At 57.4% G+C, this 23,502-nt stretch overlaps 4 protein-coding genes, 1 long non-coding RNA gene and 1 other non-coding gene across 8 annotated transcripts in view; 3 read left to right on the top strand and 3 right to left on the bottom strand.

Moving 5' to 3' along the window:
• The first annotated feature begins 327 nt into the window (after positions 1-327).
• SPINK8 (serine peptidase inhibitor Kazal type 8 (putative)) lies at positions 328-7,079 on the top strand. Of its 2 annotated transcripts, XM_036333674.1 has the most exons (6): positions 328-521; positions 1,362-1,439; positions 2,700-2,746; positions 3,835-3,956; positions 5,509-5,551; positions 6,940-7,079. In XM_036333674.1, the coding sequence occupies exons 2-6, from the start codon at positions 1,373-1,375 to the stop codon at positions 6,949-6,951; spliced, it is 291 nt and encodes a 96-aa protein (XP_036189567.1). In that variant the 5' UTR covers positions 328-521; positions 1,362-1,372; the 3' UTR covers positions 6,952-7,079. The 2 variants fall into 2 exon arrangements, with proteins under 2 accessions (XP_036189567.1, XP_036189566.1); XM_036333673.1 differs by lacking the exons at positions 328-521; positions 3,835-3,956; positions 5,509-5,551; positions 6,940-7,079 and having other exon boundaries at positions 1,195-1,439; positions 2,700-2,949.
• Positions 2,260-2,366, top strand: LOC118668721. The gene has a single exon (XR_004971728.1). It is a non-coding gene; the product is annotated as a U6 spliceosomal RNA (small nuclear RNA).
• Positions 2,391-6,954, bottom strand: LOC118668519. Of its 2 annotated transcripts, none has more exons than XR_004971675.1 (4): positions 6,667-6,954; positions 4,002-4,133; positions 3,829-3,920; positions 2,391-3,578 (listed from the first exon to the last, which is right to left on the bottom strand). It is a non-coding gene; the product is annotated as an uncharacterized LOC118668519 (long non-coding RNA). The 2 variants fall into 2 exon arrangements; XR_004971676.1 differs by having other exon boundaries at positions 2,391-3,591.
• A 23-nt stretch (positions 7,080-7,102) lies between the features above and the next one.
• LOC118668637 (translation initiation factor IF-2-like) lies at positions 7,103-8,229 on the bottom strand. The gene is made up of 2 exons (XM_036333828.1): positions 8,221-8,229; positions 7,103-8,089 (listed from the first exon to the last, which is right to left on the bottom strand). Exons 1-2 carry the CDS (start codon positions 8,227-8,229, stop codon positions 7,103-7,105), a joined length of 996 nt encoding a protein of 331 aa, XP_036189721.1.
• On the top strand, positions 7,485-14,150 carry NME6 (NME/NM23 nucleoside diphosphate kinase 6). The gene is made up of 6 exons (XM_036333675.1): positions 7,485-7,642; positions 9,292-9,388; positions 10,950-11,052; positions 11,718-11,757; positions 12,345-12,505; positions 12,765-14,150. The coding sequence occupies exons 2-6, from the start codon at positions 9,299-9,301 to the stop codon at positions 12,947-12,949; spliced, it is 579 nt and encodes a 192-aa protein (XP_036189568.1). The 5' UTR covers positions 7,485-7,642; positions 9,292-9,298; the 3' UTR covers positions 12,950-14,150.
• Positions 14,151-16,556: 2,406 nt separating this feature from the next.
• Positions 16,557-23,502, bottom strand: part of LOC118668521 (cathelicidin antimicrobial peptide) — a 62,575-nt gene continuing 55,629 nt past the window's right edge. Inside the window, exons 4-6 of the mRNA XM_036333676.1 lie at positions 17,453-17,560; positions 17,262-17,333; positions 16,557-16,759 (exon numbers count right to left, since the gene is read on the bottom strand). Coding sequence (XP_036189569.1) covers positions 16,616-16,759; positions 17,262-17,333; positions 17,453-17,560 — 324 coding nt within the window. The 3' untranslated portion in view covers positions 16,557-16,615. The remainder of the gene's footprint in view (positions 16,760-17,261; positions 17,334-17,452; positions 17,561-23,502) is intronic.

The following is a 23,502-nucleotide window of genomic DNA, read 5'->3' on the forward strand; positions in this document are numbered from 1 at the left end:
ATTGGCCTGCGGACCAAAGGGTCCTGGGTTCGAGTCCGGTCAAGGGCACGTGCCTGGGTTGCGGCTCAATCCCTAGTAGGGGGCGTGCAGGAGGCAGCCGATCAATGATTCTCTCCATCATTGATGTTTCTATCTCTCTCCCTCTCCCTTCTCTAAAATCAATAAAAACATATTTTTAAAAAAATCAATGGGAAAAATATCCTCGGGTGAGGATTAACAAAAAAAATGTAGGGCTTCAAACACTGGGTGTGACGTTGCCAAAAGGGTTGGTTCGGGTTTGGCAGGACAACTGGATTCTGGGTGGAGGGGGGCGGTGCAGCGGGAACGCCAGGGTCCGCGTGCAGAGCATGGCGGGCGAGGGCCGGTTCCTGCCTTTAAAGGTCACTCTCGTCCGCTGCCAGCGTCAGGCCTGGGAGGACTGCGTCCTGCTCCGGCCGACACGCGGCGCCACTGCCTGCCTGACACCCGAGAACAGACACCTCGCCCAGCGAGTCCAGGAGGCCGGTGCAGTCACACAGCAGGTAAAGCGCCCTCACTAACTTGCCGACTTCTGAGCAGGAAAACCATTATATTATTTATTTTTACTCAGGGAAGGTCTTGGGCAGAAGTTACCTAGATAGAGAATTTACCTCGAAAATGTATAGAAACAGGTACAGAAACCTGCAGATAATGCCAACCGGCTTGTCCTACGACGTTTTCAATAATGCAAGTAGCTGTGGGTACGGAGGCTGCGGTTGTCGTCAATGATGTGATTCGTTACTAAGCGTTAACACTGGAGTGAAGGAAGGCTGGGGCAGGGAGTTTGCTGTGTGTTGACTTCCCTGTGTCGCTGACTTTCTAGTTTCTGCCCTTTTTATCTCAGAGATAAGACCAGCGTTTCAACACTTCACTGAATCGTTTTTGGTGCTTATTCTATTTTTAAAAAATACATTTTTATTGATTTCAGAGAGGAAGGGAGGGGAGAAATAGAAACATCAAGGGTGAGAGAAAATCATGGATCGGCTGCCTCCTGCTCGCCCCACACTGGGGATCGAGCCCGCAACCCGGGCCTGTGCCCCGACCGGGAATCGAACGGTGACCTCCTGGTCCCTTGGTCGAACCTCAGCCCCTGAGCCGTGCGGGCCGGGCAGTCTTGTGCCTCATCAGGGCTCCTGGCAGATACTCTAGGACGTCCTTTTCTGGCATCTTCTAAAATCCTGTTGAGATCCTGTTCTCTAATGTTTATAAGTGAAGCAGGTTCATTGCCTCAGACACCACGCGTTCCGCAGAATGAAGGACAGAACCCCCTGAGGCACGTGGCTCCGCGTCCTGACCACGGAGAGCTGCGTGCGTCCGCCCTCACCCGCTGCCTTGCTCCCCAGCTCCTGCCGCCATGTCCCGGGCCGTCCTGAGCGCCGTCCTCCTCCTGGCCGTCTCCGCGCCGGCTGCCTTGGCGGTGGGTGAGTCACCTGTCCCTGCTCTGCCCACAGGCCGGCAGGCCGCCGGGATCGTGGGGAAGCGAGAGGGAGACGTGGACGTGCCGGATGGTTTTACTTACTCCCAGTTCCTCCTGTGGCCTGAGCGCCGCCCCACCCCCCCCCCCCCCCCAGAAGGAAGGAAGGAAGGAGAAACAGGGCTGCCCGGGAGCAGAGTTAAGAGTGTACGTCGGAGGCAGGCTCTGGCGGATACAGATGGTGAGGGCTAGTGCAGCCGCTGCACCTGTCCAGGCCCGGCCAGTGTGCTCAGTGCCGCGAGCTTGTCCCGTGCACCCAGGGGTCGCTGGTTCCATTCCCCGTCAGGGCGCAGGCCCCGCTTGCGGGCTTGATCCTTAGTAGGGGGCGTGCAGGAGGCAGCCGATGTTTCTCTTTCCCTCTCCCTCCCCCCCCCCCCCTCTCAAATCAATTTAAAAAAACCACACACATTAGCCCTAGCCAGTTTGGCTCAGTGGATACAACGTCAGCCTGCGGACTGAAGGGTCCCGGGTTTGATTCCGGTCAAGGGCACATGCCCGGGTTTCCGGCTCGATCCCTGGTGGGGGGTGTGCAGGAGGCAGCCGATCCATGGTTCTCTCTCATCATAGATGTTTCTATCTCTCTCTCCCTCTCCCTTCTCTCTGAAATCAATAAAAAAATATTTTTAAAAAAATATATATATTCTGAGAAATAGTGAAAAATTATGGGAATTACAATGTTACACCCGATTATCTTCTCTCAATGCAGCAAAAGAGGAAAGGGAAACAAAAAGAGATGAGACATATCGACGACAAAAAGCAAAATGCCAGAGCTTGCTCCGGCAGCACATTCACTAAAACTGGAACGATACACAGAAGATTAGCATGGCCCCCGCGCAAGGATGACACGCAAATTCCTGAAGCGTTCCATATTTAAAAAAAGTAAAATGCAGATCAAATCTAACTACATCATAAAACTTTATGTGAATGGATTCCACAACCCAGTCCAAAAGGTAGAAATTATTTGACTAAAATTTTAAGAACAAGATCCAAGTATACCGGAGGTCTCCTCTCACATGCATGCGGGCGAAGGCGGGCGCTCCCCAGTTCTCCCCCCTCCGGGCACCCTCCGGGCACCCTCCGGGCAGCCTCATCTGAGGGATCAAAGCTCCTGGCGGCCAGCCAGGTCCCTGCCCCGAGCTCTTCCCTGGGGGCTCTTCCCTGGGGCGGAGGCTGAGAGGGACCTTTCTGAAGCTGTTTTGTCTTCCAGACTTCCTTGTTCCCACCGGCGAAGGGGCGAGCGTCCAAGAGACCAAGGTGAGCCTGCCTCCTGGCCTCCGGGACCAGCAATGGGAGGAGCCCCGTGCCCCCAGCTCTGACCGCTGGGAGTTGGGGGCCGGAGGGGGCTGGCCTGGGAATCACGCCCCCATAAAAGCTGAGTCGTCGCCTATGGGTGGCGCGTTTTCCGTGTCCCTGAGCCCTCTTCCCATTCCTTAGCCCAGTCGCTTCATACAACTCTCTGGCGGGCTAGAAGGCAGCATGTCGCATCATTCGCTGGGTGATGAAGCCATGGCTGAAATCAGCTGGGATGTGCGGAGGCTCACATCCTGCCTCCCGCACAGCAGGGCCCCGCATGCAGTCACTTTGTCCCTTTCCGGCTACATCCTAACGCCACTGCGCCTGCCCGTGTGAGCCACTGCTGCCTGCCGCAGCCACACACGCGTCACTCTTAGGAAAGTCTAGCCTTGAGGGACACTTTCCTTCCGTGACCTGATGTGACCGGGAAGCCCCCGGGAGAGGGCGGGGCTCGGGCTGCCGTCACCGTCACCGTGTCCCGTAAGGAAGGCCGGGTTGCCTCCTAGAAGGCGTTTACTGAGGAGGCCTGCCAACCAAGAAGGCAGGGCGCTGACAGGCGTTCAGATCCCATCTCCCAGCAGGTGCAGGGACAGGACTGTAAGAGGAGGGGGTGGGGTGAGGCTGGGGATGGAATGCAGCTCCAAGCAGGCCTGGAGGCGGCAGCCGGCAGCTGTTGTCCTTAGTCACCAGGCGATGAGGTGATGTTTTGACTCCTGGTGGGTCGGTCTGACCGTGCTTATCAGTTCTACTTGCTGGAGTCAAAGTACCACCTCCTCCATCGCTTGGCACAGGCCTTGGAAAGGAAACTTAAGAAAAACTTAACCCCCTACTCACGTGTAAGAAACTGAATCCCCTATTCATATAAGTACATATATGTGTTCTAAGATTTTAAAATAATAGGATTATTCTATCTATCAGATTACACCCGCCCCCCCCCCCCCCCATCGCTAACAGCCACCGTCGGGGTTGACACCCCTTCCCCCAGTGGCAGTGAGAACAGTGGAGGGCCTGGGTGCAGGCACCCACAAGTGTCTGGCTCTCACCTCCAGGTCGTTTGCATCAACAATATCAACCAGTGCTGGTTCGTCTCCTACATCAAGCCAAGCGAGCCCGTCTGTGGCAGCGACCAGGTCACCTACAACGGGGAATGCCACCTCTGCGTCACCGTCCTGTAAGTCTCCCTCCCTCCTCCCTCCCCTCAGGGCAGGAGACTAACGGCGGCTACGACAGGCGGGACCTCCTCAGGCGGCTTCCTACTCGGTCCATCTTCCCTCCAGTCTCCTCCACGACTTGCTCCCCCATTTCTTCCATTCTTCCCTGTGCTCCCCAAAGTGCTCCCCTTCACACCCTGCAGAACCAGAACCCCTGGAGGTGAGGGTGCTGTGTCTGGCCTGGACAAGGACCAATTGAGAAACACAGCCTGGCCGGCGTGGCTCAGTGACTGAGCATCACCTAGGAACCAGGAGGTCACGGTTCAGACTCCCGGTCGGGGCACAGGCCCGGGTTGTGGCTCCATCCCCAGTGTGGGGCGTGCAGGAGGCAGCCGATCCATGACTCTCTCTCATCACTGATGTTTCCATCTGTCTCTCCCTCTCCCTCCCTCTCTGAAATCAATTAAAAAATTTTTTTAAAGAGAGAAAAACGTATTTTTCCCCTGTTTGATTAATATGTTATTACACTGGCTGACAGCTTTAGGTTGAGTCACAGTGCGCTCATGGATAAATAACCACTTGATCAGAACGTATAATCTTTTAATATTCAGTTGGCTTCAATTTATTAGCATTTAGTTGAGAATTTTTGCATCGTATTCATGAGGGATTTGTTTGTAGTTTCCCTTTTTTTAAATATATATTTTATTGATTTTTTACAGAGAGGAAGGGAGAGAGACAGAGAGTTAGAAACATCGATGAGAGAGAAACATCGATCAGCTGCCTCCTGCACACCCCCCACTGGGGAAGTGCCCGCAACCCAGGTACATGCCCTTGACCGGAATCGAACCCGGGACCTTTCAGTCCGCAGGCCGACGCTCTATCCACTGAGCCAAACCGGTTTTGGCTGTAGTTTCCCTTTTTTATGATGTCTTTGTTATCACGGTAATTCTGGCTTCATAAAATGATTAGGGAGTTCTATTCCTCTATGATTTGGAAGAGTTTGAGAAAGATTGGTATTAAATCCTCTTAAAATGCCTGTTAGAATTTACTAATGAAAACATCGGATTCTGAACTTTTATTATTAGTTTGATTTTTTATTGATTCGATCTCTTTCCCTGACATGGGTCGGTTGATTTTCTGTTTCCTCTTGAGTCCGATTAGGTTACTTGTGTGTGTCTAGGAATTTGTCTATTACATCTAGGGCACCTAATTTATTGATGTGCAATTGTTCATAGTATCCCCTTATAGATATTACTTCTTTAAGGTCACTAGTAATGGCTTAACTTTCATCAAATGCATACTTTAATGTACATTCTCTCTCTAATGCTTTTATTAAATATTCAAGATTACTTTGAATTTTCTATATTTGACTTAAGGCTGAGTATATTTTATATGTTCACTCTCTTTGACAAATAAAGATCTATGTAATAGATATTTTAAAATACTTATTAAAATAAGAATTCACTATTAGCAGAATGTTTTCTTCTCAAACTTAGCTAAAGATTATCAAGTAAAAGTCATAACTTATATCATAGAGCAAAAATAATCATTTCAAAATATAATTTCTTTCAGCTATAAAAAGGTTGACGTAACTAAACTGCATGATGGACCTTGCGTAAGTAAAGGCGCTTCTATGTTTAATTTTTAGGAGTGAACCAAATAGAGTTAAGGGCTCACCGTAGTGGAGAATTTTAAATGTTTTGTCATGGAAAATCTCGGGCATAGGTAGTGAGAGCCAGTGACGTATAAACCCGGACGCCTGCATGTGTGTGTGCACATTGCTTCCTCGCCTCCTCTTTCTTCGCTGAAGTTTATTAACCCAAACCTCAGACACACGTTATCTCACTCCCACATACTCAGAGTACGTCTCTGAGAAGTGTGGACACTTTCTTGCACACCAACAATGCTGTTTTATTTAATTTTTAAAATGTGTATATTTTTTTTACTGACTTCAGAGAGAGGAGGGAGAGGGAGAAACATCCGTGATGAGAGAGAATCACGGGTCGGCTGCCCCCTGCACGCCCCACGCTGGGGATCGAGCCCGCAACCGCCCCCGTGCCCTGACCGGGAGTCGAACGGTGACCTCCTGGTTCCTAGGTCCATGCTCGGCCCTGAGCCACGCCGGCGGGCTCCATAACTTCTTTACAGCAGTAACACCCAATCCATACACAGAAAAGCCAAAGCAACCGGCCAACTGGCCAGTGGCTATGACACACACTGACCCCCAGGGGGCGGATGCTCCACCAGGAGCTGCCGAGCTGCTGTCACTTGGCACCAGGAACCAGACAGGAGGGAGCCCAATTCCGGGGTGCGTCACCTGAGAACCGCCCTCTTGCAATCCGGGACCCCTTGGGGGATGTCGGAGAGCCGGATTCCCCGGATCCCCGCAGGCTGGGCCCAGGGACCCCACGGGTGCACGAATCCGTGCACCGGGCCTCTAGTTGGAAAATACATGAGAAACAGTGCATCACTCAAAGCAGAAACAAAGCCCTGACCGGTGTGGCTCAGTGGATACAGCGTCGGCCTGCGGACTGAAGGGTCCCAGGTGCGATTCCGGTCAAGGGCATGTACCTCGGTTGCGGGCACATCCCCGGTGGGGGGTGTGCAGGAGGCGGCTGATCGATGTTTCTGGCTCTCTATCCCTCTCCCTTCCTCTCTGTGAAAAATCAATAAAACACATTTTAAAAAAAACAAACAGAAAGAAAAACTACCAAGTATCTGGAAACTCACCTTTTCCTCAGGACTCACACCCACTTCCCAAGCTCCAAGGGCGCCACGAGCGTGCGGGGCCCAGTCCCTGGTGATAATTTAGGTTGTGGCGCCCCCCTCCGGCCCCCAAGGCGCAGGGTCGCCGCGCCCGCTGTCCCCTCCGCCCCGCCCGCCCCGGCGGTTCCCCCAGGAGCCCGCACGGCCCCTCCGGCGGGGCGACGGGCGCGGCGACCGGGTGGAGGTTTCCCTCTTCATTCCCCAGCCGGCTTCTCTGAGCTGACGCTTCTTTTGCAGAAAAACTCCTGAATCTGCCATGAAGACGCCGGAGCTGCAGAACCCCCGACGAGCACGTGACACAACGGCCGCCTCTTCGGGTGCACCCCCCCCCGGGTGCTGGCCCCGAGCACCCCCTCAACGGCCAGGGTCGCACCCCTCCACCTGCCGTCCAGTAAAGGGCTCAGCGGGAACCGTGCTGGCGGGCTCTTTTCTCGGCGAACAGCCATCTTTTAAAGAGGCTTTGGTCCCGGTCAGGCTGCATCCACGGCGGCGGGTGGCAGGGCTTTCGGCGCACCGGGGTCTGGTTCCAGAAACTTGAACCGAACCACGGAGGTTCCGATACGAGGGTCGGACCAGGGCCGCGCGGGCGGCCCCGCAGGTGCAAGGGGCAGGGCCCCCGCCAGGCCGCCGCCCGCCGCCCGCCCCGCGCCCCGTCCCGCTCACCCTCCCCGCCGCGAGGGGGCGCCCCGGGAGCCCTGGCGAACCCGCGGCGCGCCGCCGCCCAGCGCTTAGCCCCGCCCCCACCGCCGGCTCCGCCCACGGCGAGGACCCAGGGGGCTGCCCGCCGCGCGCCTGAAGGACCCCGCTCGGGCCGCACGGGCCGCCTCGCCCGGCGCCTGGTGGCCACTTGACGCGCCCGGAGGACTAGGTGGATCGGACCCGAACTCCAGCTGGACTGGGGCTCCGAACAGCCCGGAATCTGGGCGGACTTAGTCCCCGGGTACAGGGGCAGGGTCCCGCGGCTGCAGGCCTGGGGGCTGGGGGGCGGGGCTCGGCGTCGGTGTCGGTGGGAGAGGGAGGCAGGTGTCGGGTCCGAGGTGCAGCCCCGGGTGCAGTGACCGGGGGACGGGGGCAGGGCGGGCGGGGGCCGGGGGCGCCCGTCGGTAACGGGGAGATCCTGCCTGCGCGGCTGCTCACCCCCGGGTGTCGGCGCGGGCGTGGCCGACCCCGTCCCGGTCAGACGGCTGAGCTCGGTGGCTTGGGGGGGCCGCGCGGTGGTCAGGCTGCTCGGGGCTCGGAGGAGGGGGCGCTGGCTCGAGCGCCCGTGGTTCGCGGAGCCGCCTCGACCCGGTGGCACCTGCAGGGGTCCCGCCAGGGACCCTTTGGAGACCGGGTCCTGGGTCCTGGGTCCTGCAGAGGTGATGGCCGGCTTCTCACGGAGAAGTGGCTTCTCGGCCGGAAGAGCCCTCAGCCTCCGAGTGCAGACTGACCGACAGAACGCCCTGCCCCCCGTGTCGCTCCCACGCTACTTGTTGGCCCCCCGCGTGTTCGACGCCAGACGTACAAGTAGGAACAAACCAAGACCATGTAGGTTCCCGCAGTCAATGGACCTGATCAAGCAAGAAAGTAAAAAAAAAACCCAAATAACAGAAACGGACCGGGCACCTCGGGCTCTCTGAGCTGCTTTACATGCACATGGCTGCAGCCAGGCCTGAGCTGGAGTGGCACGTCCGTCTCCGCCGAGGGTGTGATGTGGGCAGGACAGCCTGGCCGACCTGGGCGAGCGGGTCGGAGACGGCGTGCGTCCAGCCGACACCCCGATTCCTGCCCATCCATCTGCCGGCCCTAGAGATGACGGGAGGGCAGACTGAGACAGAGGGCCTTTGGGGTGGAAATCCTTGTTCTGCCCCCGCGGCCTGGCTGTTGAGACGTAGGAATTGTGAACACTGTGCTGTGAGACACAGAGGACAGGTAGGACGGGCAGGAAGTGACTGGGAGAGACGGGTCGTGTTTAAACCCGAATTTCGTTTGAATGGGTGGCTCCCTCCTAGGCTCACAGGGGCACAAACCAGATCACGCCCCCCCCAACCCCATGAGCACGAAGGGGCCATGAAATATAGGGTGTCACAAAATTCACGCAAGAAGTAATTTTGATAGAAAACACAGGCTTATAATTAAAAATTGTAAATTTTTTATTGATTCATAAAGGATACAGTCTAGGGTTATGTATGGAATAGCACATCGGGTCAATGGCCTCCACAGCTTTGCTGGCACAGACGCAAAGCCGCGGTCTTCATTGGTCTTCATCGTCCCTGCTCCTGGGCCATCATTGGTCCTTGGTGATGCTTATCACATTGAAGGGATTGACATCAAAGGGCAACAGATATTAGAATCTGATTCAATCAACCAAGTAAAATTAGGCTTTTATTTTTTGCTGTTGTTAATGCTCACACAAAATTCAAATCGTGCGTGAATTTTGGGACACCCTATACAACAGCGTAGACATGTGTGCAGTCTTCCTATGGAACTGTCATGGGCTGTGTGAGTGTGAGGAGGGGAGCCCTGCTTGGCTGGCAGAGCTGCGTGGCCCGGAGCCGGAAGGGTGGGGCGTGCAGCTCCGATGGGGCCCTGACCCAGCTCTGGCCGCAGGAGCGAGATGACCGGCATCCTGCGCAGCCCTCCGGCCCTGCAGCTCACCCTGGCCCTCATCAAGCCCGATGCCGTGGCTCACCCGCTGATTCTGGAGGTAAGAACGGACCTACGCCTCACGGTGTGCACAGGGGCCGCTTGTGAGCGCTGACAGCGTGGTCCTGGGCCAGCGTCCGCGGAGGCAGAGCCGGGCTCGGGGGCAGATATAACACAGAAGACACGCCAGCACATCGCACAGGAGCCCACCTCAGGACAGCGCGTGGGTCTTAGCTCTGTTGCTGCGTAGCAGTTGCCATGGATGTGGCAGCTCAAAGCAGAACTTCCTTCGTATTTCACGGTCCGAGAAGGGGAGGGACAGGAGGCTTGGCTGGGTTCTTCGTCTCACAAGGCCACAGTCAAGGCGGAAGCTGACTGGGCCCTTACCTGGGGCGTCTGGGCAGAACCCACCCCCAAACTTATTGGGGCTCCTGTGGTTGTAGGACTGAGAGCGCCATGTCCTTGCTTTTTGAGATATATTTTGATGGATTTCAGAGAGAGAACCATCAATGATGAGAGAGAATCATAGATCGGCTGCCTCCTGCACGCCCCCTATTGGGGACTGAGCCTGCAACCAAGGCCTGTGCCCTGACCGGGAATCGAACCCGGGACCCTTCAGTCCGCAGGCTGATGCTCTCTGCACTGAGCCCAGCCGGCCAGGGCTCCATGTCCTTGCTTCTAGGCAGGACCCTTGCCTCTAGAGGCCGCTCCATCTGCAGGGCAGCGCAGGGCAGCACAGGCTTCTGCTCTCTCTGGCTCCCCCTCCAGCTCCCGCAGGCACAGCTCTGCTTTTAAAGGTCTGATTCATCAGGCAATGCGTGAGGCCCGTCTGGATGCTCTCCCTTTTGATTAAAGCACAGTCAGCTGATCGCGCCCTGCATCCCACCCCAGAGCCCCCGGGTCCCCTCATGTGACAGACGCGTTTTGCACGGCGTCCACGGTCCTGGAGGTTTGGGGGTGGCTCGTGCCCGCATCCAGCCTCCAGTTAGTAAGTCGTGGCTGGCAGCCCTGAGTGAGCCCTGCAGCGCCAGCAGGGGGTCTGCAGGTGTTGGGACCAGGCCCAGCCTCTAAGGAAGGACGGCTCCCGCCAGTGCCCAGGTGGAGGGCCAGCGGTCCGCGGAGGGGGAGCCAGGCAGGAACCCTGGGTGAGGCCGCAGGTGGGCTGGGCGGGCGGGCGGGCCGAGGGCATCGGAGGTGGCGGAGGGCCAGGAAGTGCAGCCTTGAGCATCGGACCAAAGTGGTTGCTCTTCATTCGGGAGTGAGAGTGGGAACCACTCAAAAGCTAGTGGCCAGGGTGGCCGAGAGGGTGGCGTGTCTGATGCGTCAGGTGTGATGGTGGAGAGAGTGGGGGGACCGCCAGGGAGAGGCTGTGAGGAGGGCCCGGGCGGGGGCCCTGTGGGCTCGCGCTCCAGGGGCCGCAGGAGCAGAGGGGCAGCCCGCACTCTGCCCCTGCACCCCAGGCTCACCTGCTGGTCATGTGACCGAAGGTCCTCCCCTCCCCCCAACTTCTTCTCTCCTGACCCGCCCGGGCAGCCCCTCGGTCCGGGCTCCAGGGTCCCGTGTTCTGCGGGTCGGCGGCTCTGGCCCTGCCCGCCCTCTGACTGACGCCCGGTGCCTGCCAGGCTGTCCATCAGCGGATTCTGCGGAACCGGCTCCTCATTGTGCGGAGGAGAGAGCTCCTGTGGAGGAGGGCCGACTGCCGGAGGTTCTACCAGGAGCACGAAGGTGGGACCCGCCCCGGCTGCTCCCTCCGGGAGGCACCCGGCTTTACCTGGACGCCCCCCCCCCCCCCCCCCCGGGAAGCGCGCCTTTCCTGGGAAGGTTCTGTTCCGTCCGGCCGGGAGCCTGGTCTTACGTCCGGGCGGCGCTCCCCGTGTCAGGCCTCGCCCCGCGCTCAGCTTCTTCGTTGTTAGTCCTCACCCGAGGACATTTCCCGTGGGTTTCTGGGGAGGGAAGGAAAGGGGAGGGACCGAGAGACACGTCACACATCGGGGCTCCGCACACGCCCGACCAGGGCTGGGGTCGGAGCCTGTGACCCAGGTACGTGCCCTTGATCGGAATTGAACCCGGGACCCTCCAGCCTGGGGCCGACGCTCTGCCCACTGGGCCAGCCCTCTAGGGCCTCATGCTCATGATTTCATGTCATTCTCCCAACAGCCCTCGAGTAGGTGTTGCTGTGTCCTCAGTGTCCAGATTAGGGAACTGAGCTGGGGCGTTGATGGCTCCCCCAAAATGGCACAGGTTGTGAGGGGCAGAGCCTGGCTTCAGACCCAGGTGTGCCGACTACGCAGACCTGTTCTTTGCTCTGAAGCGGTTTCCATCCTTCCGCGCCGGGGGAGGCGTGCAGAAGGCTCCTGGCACGCGTCCTGACGCCGGCGCTCTCTCCGCAGGGCGCTTCTTCTACCAGCGGCTGGTGGAGTTCATGGCCAGGTACGTCCAGCCCTGGCTCCCGCATCTTTACCGACTGAGCCAGACCCCCTGCCCCCAAACAGGTGCATCAACGTTACTGGCCACTCTTTAAAGTTGTAATGCGTGGCCAGAAACAGGAACTCGGGCTCGGACTGAGCCACCTGCCCTGGTGCCTGTCCCGTGCTGGTGACTGGCCAGTGGCCGTAGCAGCGTATTGCTGAATGCTGCCCAGCAACGGCTGACCTCCCTGGCTTTCTTGGGCACCGGCACCAGTTAGAATGGCACGGAAACGCTCAGGACGTACAGGGCACCTTTTTTAAAAACAGATTTTTATTGATTTCGGAGGGGAAGAGACGGGGGAGAGAGAAACATCAGTGATGAGACAGAGTCATTGATCAGCTGCCTCCTGCATCCACTGGGGATCAGGCCCTCAACCCGGGCCTGTGCCCTGACCGGGAATGGCACCCTGACCTCCTGGTTCATAGGTCGATGTTCCACGCCTGAGCCACGCCGGCCGGGCCGCAGGGCGCCTTTGTCTGTGACACGTGCGCGGGGTGCCACCCGAGACCCGGCGGCCAGGTTCCTGACATGTGCCCCTTGGTCCACAGCGGGCCCATCCGAGCCTACATCCTCGCCCACCCGGACGCCATCCAGCTCTGGAGGACGCTGATGGGGCCCACCAGGGTGTTCCGCGCCCGCCACGTGGCCCCCGACTCCATCCGAGGGAGTTTCGGCCTCACCGACACCCGCAACACCACCCATGGCTCCGGTAGGTCTGCCCCAGGCCCACAGCACACACGGGAGGAGGGGGTGGGGGCAGTGAGCTTTCCCTCCTGCATTTCTGGCCCTTGGTGGCCTCAGCACTGTGGCCCCAGGACTGAGAGCAGAAGAGGCTCGGTTTCTGAACCTGACTGAGCCCGCCTCCTGCCTGCACTCAGCCCTCCCTGATAGACCCCTTCTCTCTCTCTCTCTCCCCTCTCTCCCCCTCTCCTTTCTCCCCCTCCCTCTTCTCTCTCCCTCCCCTGCAGACTCCGTGGCCTCCGCCAGCAGAGAGATCGCAGCCTTCTTCCCCGACTTCAGCGAGCGGCGCTGGTATGAGGAGGAGGAGCCGCAGTGGCGCTGGGGCCCCGTGCGCTACAGTCCGGAGGGGGGTGTCCACTGCGCAGTGGGCACAGGCGGCCAGGACCGGCCTGACCCCGGCCTGTGGGTCTGAAGGCTGGATGGGGAGGCCAGGCCCCTCCCGCCTGAGAGCCTGGCTCCTCACTGCCGCTGCCTCCAAGCCTCTCTCTCATCTGCCTCTTCGCTGGGCTGGTCCTGGGGGCTCAGAGGAAGGAGGGCTCCGCTTTGCCCTGAAACTGTTCACGCCTTTTCGAGGAGGAGCTGCCTGAGTGACTGACTACGAGCAGCACCTGGCCCTCCCTCCGTGCGAGTCCCTGTCCGACCGCGCCTCCCGCAGGCCGGCTGCTCAGGGCCTGCTGGTCCTGATGGAGTCAGTGAGCCTGTCCTGAGGCCCCTCCCCTCCAGTGCCTGGGGGGTCCACACAGTGCAGCTCACGTCGTGGGTGAGTGGGCTCCAGTCCCGGCCTGCGCCCTGGGGGGAGGGGCGGCCTTTATGTGACACAGGCCACGGCTGCCTGATGAATCAACTCAAAATGTAGTTCTTAAGAGAATAATCTCGCCCCGGCCAGTGTGTCTCAGTGGATAGAGCACCGACCAGCAGACTGAAGGGTCCCAGGTTCAGTTCCGGTCAAGGGCACATGCCTGGTTGCAGGCTCGATCCCCAGTGGGGAGCATGCAGGAGGCAGCCGATCCATGATTTTCTCGTTATTGATGTTTCTATCTCTCCCTCTCCTTTCCTCTCCGAAATCAATACAAATATATTTCATAAAGAGAGAGAGAGGGATGGTTTGTTCCTATGTGTCTGTCGGTTGGCGGGGGAACCGCTGGTCTCACGTGGACTCACCCGTGGCTGCACTCAGCGGGTGGGTCCCTCTCGGGCTTTCATCTGGAGCTTCACAGCATGTGGTCTTAGGGTCCCCAGGGGGCCAGCTCCCATTCACAAGCTTTCCTGTTCCTGCGCCTGTCATGTCTGCTAACATCCCATTGGCCAAAGCAAGTCACATGACCAGACAGAGTCCATTTGGGAAGGGCCTGCATAAGGGAGGGGTACTGGGAGGGATATTGGGGGCCATACCATGACAATCTACAGTAGTGAGAATAGTGAGGAGCCTTGAATTTATATAGAATTTGTGAGACCAAATATTGCACAAGCCAACAAAGGAGATGAAGAAATAGCCCTAACTGGTTTGGTTCAGTAGATAGAAGGTTGGCCCTCAGACTGAAGGGTCCCAGGTTCAATTCCAATCAAGGGCACATGCCTGGGGTGCAGGCTCAATCCCCAGTAGGGGGCGTGCAGGAGGCAACCGATCAATGTGTTTTTTTGACATCGGTGTTTCTGTCTTTCCCTCTCTCTTCCACTCTCTTCAAAAATCAATGGGGAAAACTAAATAAAAAATAAAATAAAAATAATAGAGAAGAAAACAATCAATGGAAAAATATCCTCGGGTGAGGGTTAAAAAGCAGAAAAAAAGACTCTACATAAGCACATTATTGGGGGGAAACTCATTCTGCCTCAACTAGACCCGAGGCTATAATGGATTCTTTTTTATTTTAGGAAGAGTTATTTTATTTTTTAATATGTTTATTGATTTCAGAGAGGAAGGGAGAGGGAGCGAAACATCAGTGATGAGAGAGAATCATTGATCAGCTCCTCCTGCACACCCCCTACTGGGCATCGATCCGGCAACCTGGGCATGTGCCCTTGACTAGAGTCGAATATGGGCCCCCTCAGTCCGCAGGCTGACGCCCTAGACCAGTGACGGCGAACCTTTTGAGCTCGATGTGTCAGCATTTTGAAAAACCCTAACTTAACTCTTGTGCCGTGTCACATACAGAAATTTTTTGATATTTGCAACCACAGTAAAACAAAGACTTATATTTTTGATATTTATTTTATATATTTAAATGTCATTTAACAAAAATCAACCAAAAAAATGAGTTTGCCTGTCACCTCTGACACACATGTCAGGTTTGCCATCACTGCCCTAGCCACTGAGCAAAACAAGCCAGGGCTTGATTTTTTTTAAATAAATTCTTTATTGTTGAAAGTTGCATGTCTCCTTCCCCCATCGCCCTGTCCCAGCCCCTGTGGTCTGTGTCCATTGCTTCTGCCATGTGCAGGCACCCAGTCCTTCGGCTGCTCTCTACAGTGGATTGTTAGTTAGCTCCGTCCTTTATCGATCCCAACAGTAGTTCTCAACCTTCCTAACGCCGAGACCCTTTAATACAGCTCCTCATGTTGTGGTAACCCCCAATTTCATTGTTACAAATTGAACGTCATTAAAGCATAGTGATTAATCACAAAAACAATATGTAATTATATATGTGTTTTCCTATGGTCTTAGGTGACCCCTGTGAAAGGGTCCTTTGACCCCCAAAGGGGTCGCGACCCACAGATTGAGAACCTCTGGATTCCAACTCCTTCCCCTAGAGTCTAGGGGCCTAGACCAGCCCCTGCAAGTCTAAGAGGCTCCCCTGCTGGGGCTGCGCAGCCCTTTCCCTCTAAGTCTCTGGGCACTGGTGCTCCCTGGGCTCTGGTTCTCCCTGGGCACTGGTGCTCCCTGGGCACTGGTGCTCCCTGGGCTCTGGTTCTCCCTGGGATCTGGTGCTCCCTGGGATCTGGTGGTCCCTGTGCACTGGTTGTCCGTGAGGCCGGAAGGCGGGCGCCCGCAGCGCTCAGCGGTCTGGCCCTGGGCCGCTCCTCCCGGGGAGGCTGGTGGCTGAGCACACGGTGCTGGTGATCCGCGGGGGATGCCCTGAGGGTTCTCCCTGGTGGGGAGCGCGGCACGGAGTCCCCGGTGCAGGGTGTCCCCCCTGCTCCTCAGGGAGCAGCGATGTCAGCGCCTCCCGGTCGTGGGGCCGAGGGCCTGCGGGAGTCTGATGGCTCCTCCCTGGTGGGTGCCCATCGTGAGAAGCCCCACAGGCCCCGGGAGTCACGGCAGGTTAGTGGGTGCTTCTGGGGTGCCCCCTGCACTCCTTCATCCCCCTTTTCCCCCCCCAACACACACACATGAAGTAACAGGAACCCTCAGCAGAAGGGCCTCTCTAGGCCGGAAGCCATGTGGGCAGGTCCGGGTTCTGCAGGGCCTTCTCCTGGAGGCTCCCAGAGGCGGGGGTGGGGGGGTGGGGGGAGCTACATGGGAGCTCACATAAGGAGAGGTGCTTATTGCTTTTAATTATCTGTTTTAATATATTTTTATTGATTTCAGAGAGAAGGGAGGGAGAGATAGAAACATGAGTGATGAGAGAGAATCACTGATCGGCTGCCTCCTGCACGCCCCCCACTGGGGATCAAGCCCACAACCCAGGCCTGTGCCCTGAGCAGGAATCCAACTGCCACCTCCTGGTTCACAGGTTAGTGCTCAACCACTGAGCCACCCCGGCCTTAATCCTCACCCAAGGATTTCTTGTTTTTATTGATTTTGAGAGAGAGAGAGAGAGAGAGAGACATCAATGTGAGCGAGAAACATTGACCTGTTGCCTCCCAAATGCACCTCAACCAGGGATGGACCTGAGAGCAGGGAAGTGCCTGACCGGGAAGAACCGAACCCTTTTGGTCCAGGACGACGCTCCAATCACCTGAGCCACCGCCCAACCCCCCCCCCCCCCGGCCCCCCGCCCCCCGATTTACTGATTTTCAGGAAAAGAGACACACAGAGCCGCACGGCTTCACGACGCAAGTGACAGTGACGCCTGAGGAGGTGGCTTTCCCAGATTTTATTGGTCAGAGCCCAGAGGCCGGGGCCAGGGCCAAACAGATCTCAGGGCTCTTGCTCAGGGGAACGTTTCGAGAAAATCCTCTTGATTCCCCTGCCAGTCTTCTCGATCCCCCACCCAATTGGGCGTCTGTTTTTCCAGAGGAATAGGGCCCCCGAAACCAAGGGCCTGATTGCGACGTCCTTGATCTGTGCAGGGGGGAGGAAACGGGCTCCATGTGGGGATGGGCCGGATCAGGAGCCCCCCACCTGCACCCCCTTCCCAGGCCAGTGTGGCGCCTCGGGGCCCGGCTCCCCCTCTGGCTATGACCTTGGGAGCCTGCGGTGGAGCCCCCACCCCTTAAACAGATGAGGAAACTGAGGCCCAGAGGTGCCCAGTGGCCTCCTCAGGTCACAGGCCCATCCAGCAAAGCAAGGAGAGCCGGGCTGAAAGCTCATCAGCGCAGTGAGCGGCTCCCCAGCCTCAGCAGGAACCTTCTGGAAGGTGGCTGCCTGCCCCCTGCTGGGCCTCATCCGGAGACTGAGGCTGCTGGTCGGGGGGCTGGGAGGGGGCCTTTCTAACGGGCTCCTGGGCAGGGACCGCACTCAGATCCAGGCTGGGGCTGGGGGAGGAGGGGGAGGGGGCTCCAGGGCCCAGGACGCTCCAGGCGCCACACCCATCGGCCCCCAGGTCTCAGAAGGGGCCGCTCACCTCCTCGCAGTGGACGTCATAGTAGTCAGTGTCCTGGTCCAGGGTGACGGTCCCCCCGCACACCTTCACCAGCTGCAAGGGCGCAGGTCACACCTCCACCTGGTGCTGAGCCCTCCCGGCCTTCCCGTCCGAGGGAATGTGCCCCGAGGCCTCCTGTCCAGCACCTCGGGGCGCCCCATCCCCCTGCTCACCCCGTTCTCCTTGAAGTCACACTCCTCGGGGGGCTGCCGCGTGGTCCTGGGGCACACGGTCTCCTTCAGGGTGAAGCTCACCGGCTTCGGGGTGTCTGGGTTCAGGTCCTGGTGGGAGAGAAAGTGGGGAGACCGGGACTGGGCCTCTGCTTGGTTCCCTGGTCTCACCCCCCCCCAAAGAGAACAGCCGTCAGCAGCCCCGGCCCTGTTCCTGGCGCTGGTTTGGTGCTGGGTGTGGGCAGGGTGGAGAGGGCAGAGCCCGCACAGCTCCAAGGGGACCCGGGGCGCATGGCCTCCTGGGGCCTCCTTTGTGGGAGGCAGATGAGCGCAGGACACTCAAAGCAGGGCCGTGCCCTCGTCCCTTTGGCTCAGGGCACCTTCAGTCCTGGGTTCAATTCCTGGTCAAGGGCACCTGCCCGGGGTGCAGGCTCATTCCCCAGGAGGGGGCATGCAGGAGGCAGCCGATCCATGAATCTCTTCATGGATGTTTCTCTCTCTCTCCCTCTCCCTTCCTCCCTGAAGTCAATAAAAATCTATTTAGCCCTGGCCGGTGTGGCTCAGTGGGTTTGCTCGTGCATGAGGCAACCCATAGATGTGTCTCTCACATCAATATTTCTGTCCGTCTTTCCCTCTCTCTTCCACTGTCTCTAAAAATCAATGGAGAAACATATTCGGGTGAGGATTTTAAACTAACAATTAAAATAAAATGAAAACAAAAATAGATTTTTATAAATAAATAAATAAAGCATGGAGTCACACCCCAGCCCCGATGGCCTGCCCTTCCCTGGGACCCAGAAGCCCTGAAGCCTGAGTGGGGTGTTGGGGGACCTCATTGCACAGAATAGATTTGCAGGGGGGGGCGGCCTCTGGGAGGGACACAGTCCTGGCAGGTGCCCTGGAGGAGGGGGGACCCCTGGAGGGAGCAGCCGCCCTGAGGTCAGCCAAGCAGAAGCCAAGGGAGTGGCAGGAAGCCAGAGCAGAGCCCCTCTCGCCCCCCCACTCACGTCCTGGGGCTGCGGGTCCTGCTGCAGGAGGCGGTAGAGGCTGGCCTCCCGGGAGCGCTGGTTGAAGCCCTGCACAGCCAGGCGCACCGCCTCCTGATAGCTCAGGGCCTGGGCGGCGGCCGGAGGCAGGGGCATGGCCAGGCCCAGCAGCAGCAGCAGCAGCGGCCAGCGCCCCCAGCACAGGTTGTTCCTCTGGGTCTCCATGTCCCCGAGTGGAGTCCCCCCAGCACGCAGGGCCCCCTTTATGCAGCCCGACTGGCCCCCCTGCCCGGACCCGGCGGCTGGGCTTGCCTCAGCTCCCTGTTGCCTCACAGGCTGCTGCTCGGTGGGCGATGTCTCTCCAGGGCAACGTGAAGAAATGGTTTCCCCATCTCCCCACCTGCTCCTTCTTCCTGCTGGGACACTTCCCCCTTCCCCACCCCATCCCTGCGCCTGTCTCCTGCACCCCCTCCCTTCCTCCCCGCTGAATGCAGCCTCACCCTCCAGACACCACCGCCTCCAGGCTCCAGGCTGCCCCAGACCACAGTCGCCATCCTCTCCATCCTCACCATCCTCACCATTGTTATGGGGATGCTTTGGCTGCTGATGACCCATTTCACACACACACACCCGCCTTCAGGAGCCCCCCACCTTCTGCTGGCATCAGGGCCTGGAGTCATTTTTTTTAAAATGCATTTTTATTGATTTCAGAGAGGAAGGGAGAGGAGTGAGAGACAGAAACATCAATGATGAGAGAGAACCATGGATTGGCTGCCTCCTGCACACCCCAAACTGGGGATCGAGCCCACAACCTGGGCATATGTCCCTGACCAGCATTAGAATTGTGACCTCCAGGTTCATAGGTTGACAATCAACCACTGAGCCCTGCAGGGCAGGCAGGGCCTGGAGTCTCCTTGCTCCCATGGCCCTCCCCGAGCCCTGCAGGCCTGAGGCGCCAGGCTGCTGCATACACCGCACCACTCCTCCCCGAGCCTCCTGCTCTCTCCCCTCTGCCTGACAATCCAGGCCACCAACCAAGCCCTCCCTGACCTCCAGCCGGACAGGGCCACCGTCTCCTCTTTGCTCCCGCAGCCTTCGGGACGTCTCTTCCGATCTGATCCCAGATGAGCCCGGTCAGTGCTCTAGTGGAGACAGGCCCGGGCGGCTGCAGGGAGAGAGCCCCTGGGAGAGGAGAGGCAGCGTGCCCGGGGCCCAGCGGCAGCATGGACGTGCAGGCCAGCGCCCCTGGCAGTGGCCGTGCGGCCAGGAGGCCTGGGGTCGCTGCTGGCCTCTTGGCCTGGGGGCCTCTTGGGGTTTGGACATCTGGGGTGGAGGGTGCTGTTGCGCACTCGGCCTCGGGAGAAGGAAGGAGAAATGGGCTTGTGTGCAACCTGGTTTCACAGCCGGGATTGCCCCAGGGGCTCTGGACCAAGCCGGGATTGCACACGGGCCCTGGATAGTGGCCGGGAGGAAGTCAGCCCAGGACACCGGCCCCTCAGCTCTCTCCTGGATGCCTCAGCTTTAGTTCTGGCTTCAGGGTCCCCAAGGAGCCAGCAGGAGAGGAGAAGGCATCAGTGCTGGCCCTTAGCCCAGGGCAGGGACCCGCCCAGTCCTGCTTCCTCTAGGGCAGACCCCACCCCTCAGAGCGCCTTTCCCACTGGCCACAGGGACCTCTGCCTGGGCCAACCCCCCACACGCCTCCCGCTCCGAATCAGCAGAGCCAGGGGCTTCCCCAGGTCCTCTGATGGCTGCAAGTCAGGACGGGGCCCGGGGGTCGCCTCCCTCTCTGGCCCACAGCACAGGGTCCCGGCTTCCAGCCCCCAGGCTGAGCCCCAGCCAGGCCGGTGCGTGCGCCTGTGCGTCCATCACACAGGAGGAAGGCTGACCAGACCCTCAGAAGCCATGGCCGCCTCTCCCCTGGGGAGCGAGGGGGCTCTCCCCAGCCTGCCTTTTCCATAGTGTCTCTCTCATGAACAAGGTGATCAGAAGATTCCAGGGGAGCCCAGCTGGCGAGGCTCAGGGGTTGAGCATGGACCTATGAACTGGGAGGTCGGGGTGCGATTCCCACTCAGAGCACATGCCCAGGTTGTGGGCTCCATCCCCAGTGTGGGGCGTGCAGGGGGCAGCCGATCAATGATTCTCTCTCATCACTGATGTTTCTGGGGAAGCGGCTACCGCGTTTGGACAGGGTCAAGCCTGGGACTAATGAGAGGGCTTGGTCCTCTCGTGGCAAAGCCCTCCCGGCACCATGACAGCCAAAGGCTATGGTTGTGAGCTTGGCCTGATGGGGCTGCGGGAGGTGCGGTAACAAAGCTTGATCAGGTGCCTGTAACTGAGTGGATTCGAATCCCGTGAGAACGTTGTCACCACGCCCTTACTTTGCCTCCTGGAATCTGCTATAAAATAAGGACTCGGCTTGCAGGCCGTGGCGCTGTCGCTAGCTCTCCATCAGAGGGGACAGCGTCCCACCCAGACCCAGCTTTCTTCTCTTGTCGGTCTTTTCTCAATCCTTCACCGCCCCCTCTCGGGCTCCCGAACCTGGCTGAGCTGGCTCAGCAGTTTCTATCTCCCTATCCTTTCTTCTCTGAAATTAATATAAAAATTTTTTTTAAAGAAGATTCTAGGGGAGTCCAGATCAAAAAGGGGAAAATCTGACAGCTCCCCAGGAAGCTTTAACACAGTGGTTCTCAAAGTGTGAGCCCCAGACCATTAGCATCACAACTCCTGGGGACTTGTTGGAAATGGAAATTCAAAACACACACACACAAACCCCTTTCATGAACCCGGAATCACACCCTGTGCCCATGAAGTCATGTCCCCTTCCTCCCTCCTTCCATCCCCTGTGAACTCTGATCTGCTTTCTATTTCTAAGGATCTGTCTGTTCTGGTTCTAGCTTCTCAGAGGAATCAAGCCCGGCTGGAGAGGCTCAGGGGTTGAGTATTGACCTATGAAGCAGGAGGTCATGGAGGGCACAGGCCTGGGTTGCTGGCTCCATCCCCAGTGTGGGGCGTGCAGGAGGCCGCTGGTCTGTCTCATCATTGAAGTTGGTCTCTCTCTCTCTCCTTCTCCCATTGTGCTGGGCTGCATATCTGGCACTTCGGCCAGGCGGGGCACGCTGTCTTCGAACACACAGATAAGAAGGTGGTGACGTCAGGCCAGGCCTTGAGATATGGTCTCATGGCCCCCTCCCAGCATGCAGGCCTTCTTTCTCAGAAGGCCCGGAAGTCTCATTCCAAATTTGGGAGACAAAGAACTGGAAAAAGTAAAATTAAAGAGAGTTTCCTCCATGTTGGGGGCCCAGAATTTGAAAGACACATTTTTCTCTGGGCCTCCACAGAATTTAATAATAAAACGTGACTCCTGTTGTCGGCACTGCAGTTCAGCCTCTGCTTCGGCAGGGTGCTGTAACTGTCATCACTGGCCAGCTTCATAAAGGCTCCTAAATTTTGATCTGAGTCCCTGGTGGTGGTCTCTGTGGGTCACCCCATTCCACCATCCTCTCTGAAATCAATTTAAAAAATATGTTTAAGAAATAAAAGGAATCAGCCCTAACCAGTTTGGCTCAGTGGAGAGAGCATCGGCCTGCCGACTGAAGGGTCCCCGGTTTGATTCTGGTCAAGGGTGTTGTGCCCAGATTTCATGATTCCCAAGAACCCACAGGGAGCCAGCGAGTCCGATGCAAAAGCAAAGAGTCATTCATTTCAAACCTAGGTTTGGCTCCCCTGCCACACTCACCGATGCAACGGTAAGCTCCAGTGGCCGAGAGAGAGAAAACTCTGTGTGGAGAGAGGTTTTATAGGGGTTTGGGGTAAGGGGAGGAGAAAGGACTGTGGGCCCTGTCGATTGGCCAGGCACAAGTCGGTGTGTCATCATAGTGATGGCGTGCACTTCCCTTGACTATCTTCCGGGAAGAAGCTTGCTGAGCACATGGCCAAGTTAAGATGGAGGGCATAGCCCTTACCCTGGGGCAAGGTGGAGGGCGTAGTCCTCGCCCTTTCATTCCCCCCTTGTCTTGGAACTTCCGGCTCAATCATGAGACGGACTGCATTTCTATTCCACTGTTGCTAGAGGCCCATACTGGGCACACAGAACTATCAACTGAACTATCCCTATAAGCTTAACAAATGGCCCGGTGGAAGGGAAAGAATAACTTCTATTGAAACAGGATTTTTCTTCTTAAAATTCCTCCATGGCTATCAAAAAACCAAATCAAGTTTCCTGATGTTTGCATAAACACAACAAGAATGGTAACTGACTACCTTTGCTGGAATTTCATGGTTGAACCTTAATGTGCCCCATAGGGTCAGGAAGCCAAGCCATCCAGCTGCCATCAGGCCTGCCTGCAGTATCTGCTGAGTTAGGTGAATCCCTCACCTGTAGCAACTCCACCTGAGCCCACACTCCAGGCTTTAAGGCCCATCTCAGTAGCCCTCCTACTTGTTGCGGCCCAGAGTGTGTGGGGGTTCCGCAGGGATGCAGAGGCATCTTTACTGCTCCCCTTCTACTCTTACCAACCGCCAGTGATGGTAGGGCATCAGCCTGACGCTCCAGCGCCAGCCATCTTCAGGGCTCCCAAGCAGGATACCAGGCTTTCTTCGTGGCATTTTTACTGGCTTCAAGTCTTTAGAGCTCAGATAGGGCTCTTCGAAACATGATACTCCAGTCAAAGTTTTCCGTTAATAAAACCACTATTAGGAACCAGTCTTACTGAATCTATGCAAAGAAACGTACTTATTTAGCATTGCCAGATTTCGGAGGAATTACATAAGGAGAAAAACATACTGATCTACTCTAAGATTTTCTGACTTTCCTTGCTAATTCCTTTTCATGGATTTAAAACAAAACAGTAACTGTTGGCATAAAACCTTCTTTCTATGCATAACCATGCCTCAGACCTTCTATTCTAAACAGACTTTTTCCAGCTTTACTACCCGACATGGGCATGGTGACTCAGGCCTGCAAGACAGTATTACAGGCTGCCAACTGTTAGCTGTCTCTCAACAGAGACCAAAACCTGATGGGCACCCTTCCCTGCCCAGCTGGGCACCTGCCCTCTTGGCAGCTAG

This window comes from Myotis myotis, unplaced genomic scaffold (genome assembly GCF_014108235.1).
Source record: "Myotis myotis isolate mMyoMyo1 unplaced genomic scaffold, mMyoMyo1.p scaffold_m19_p_13, whole genome shotgun sequence".
NCBI lineage: Eukaryota > Metazoa > Chordata > Mammalia > Chiroptera > Vespertilionidae > Myotis > Myotis myotis.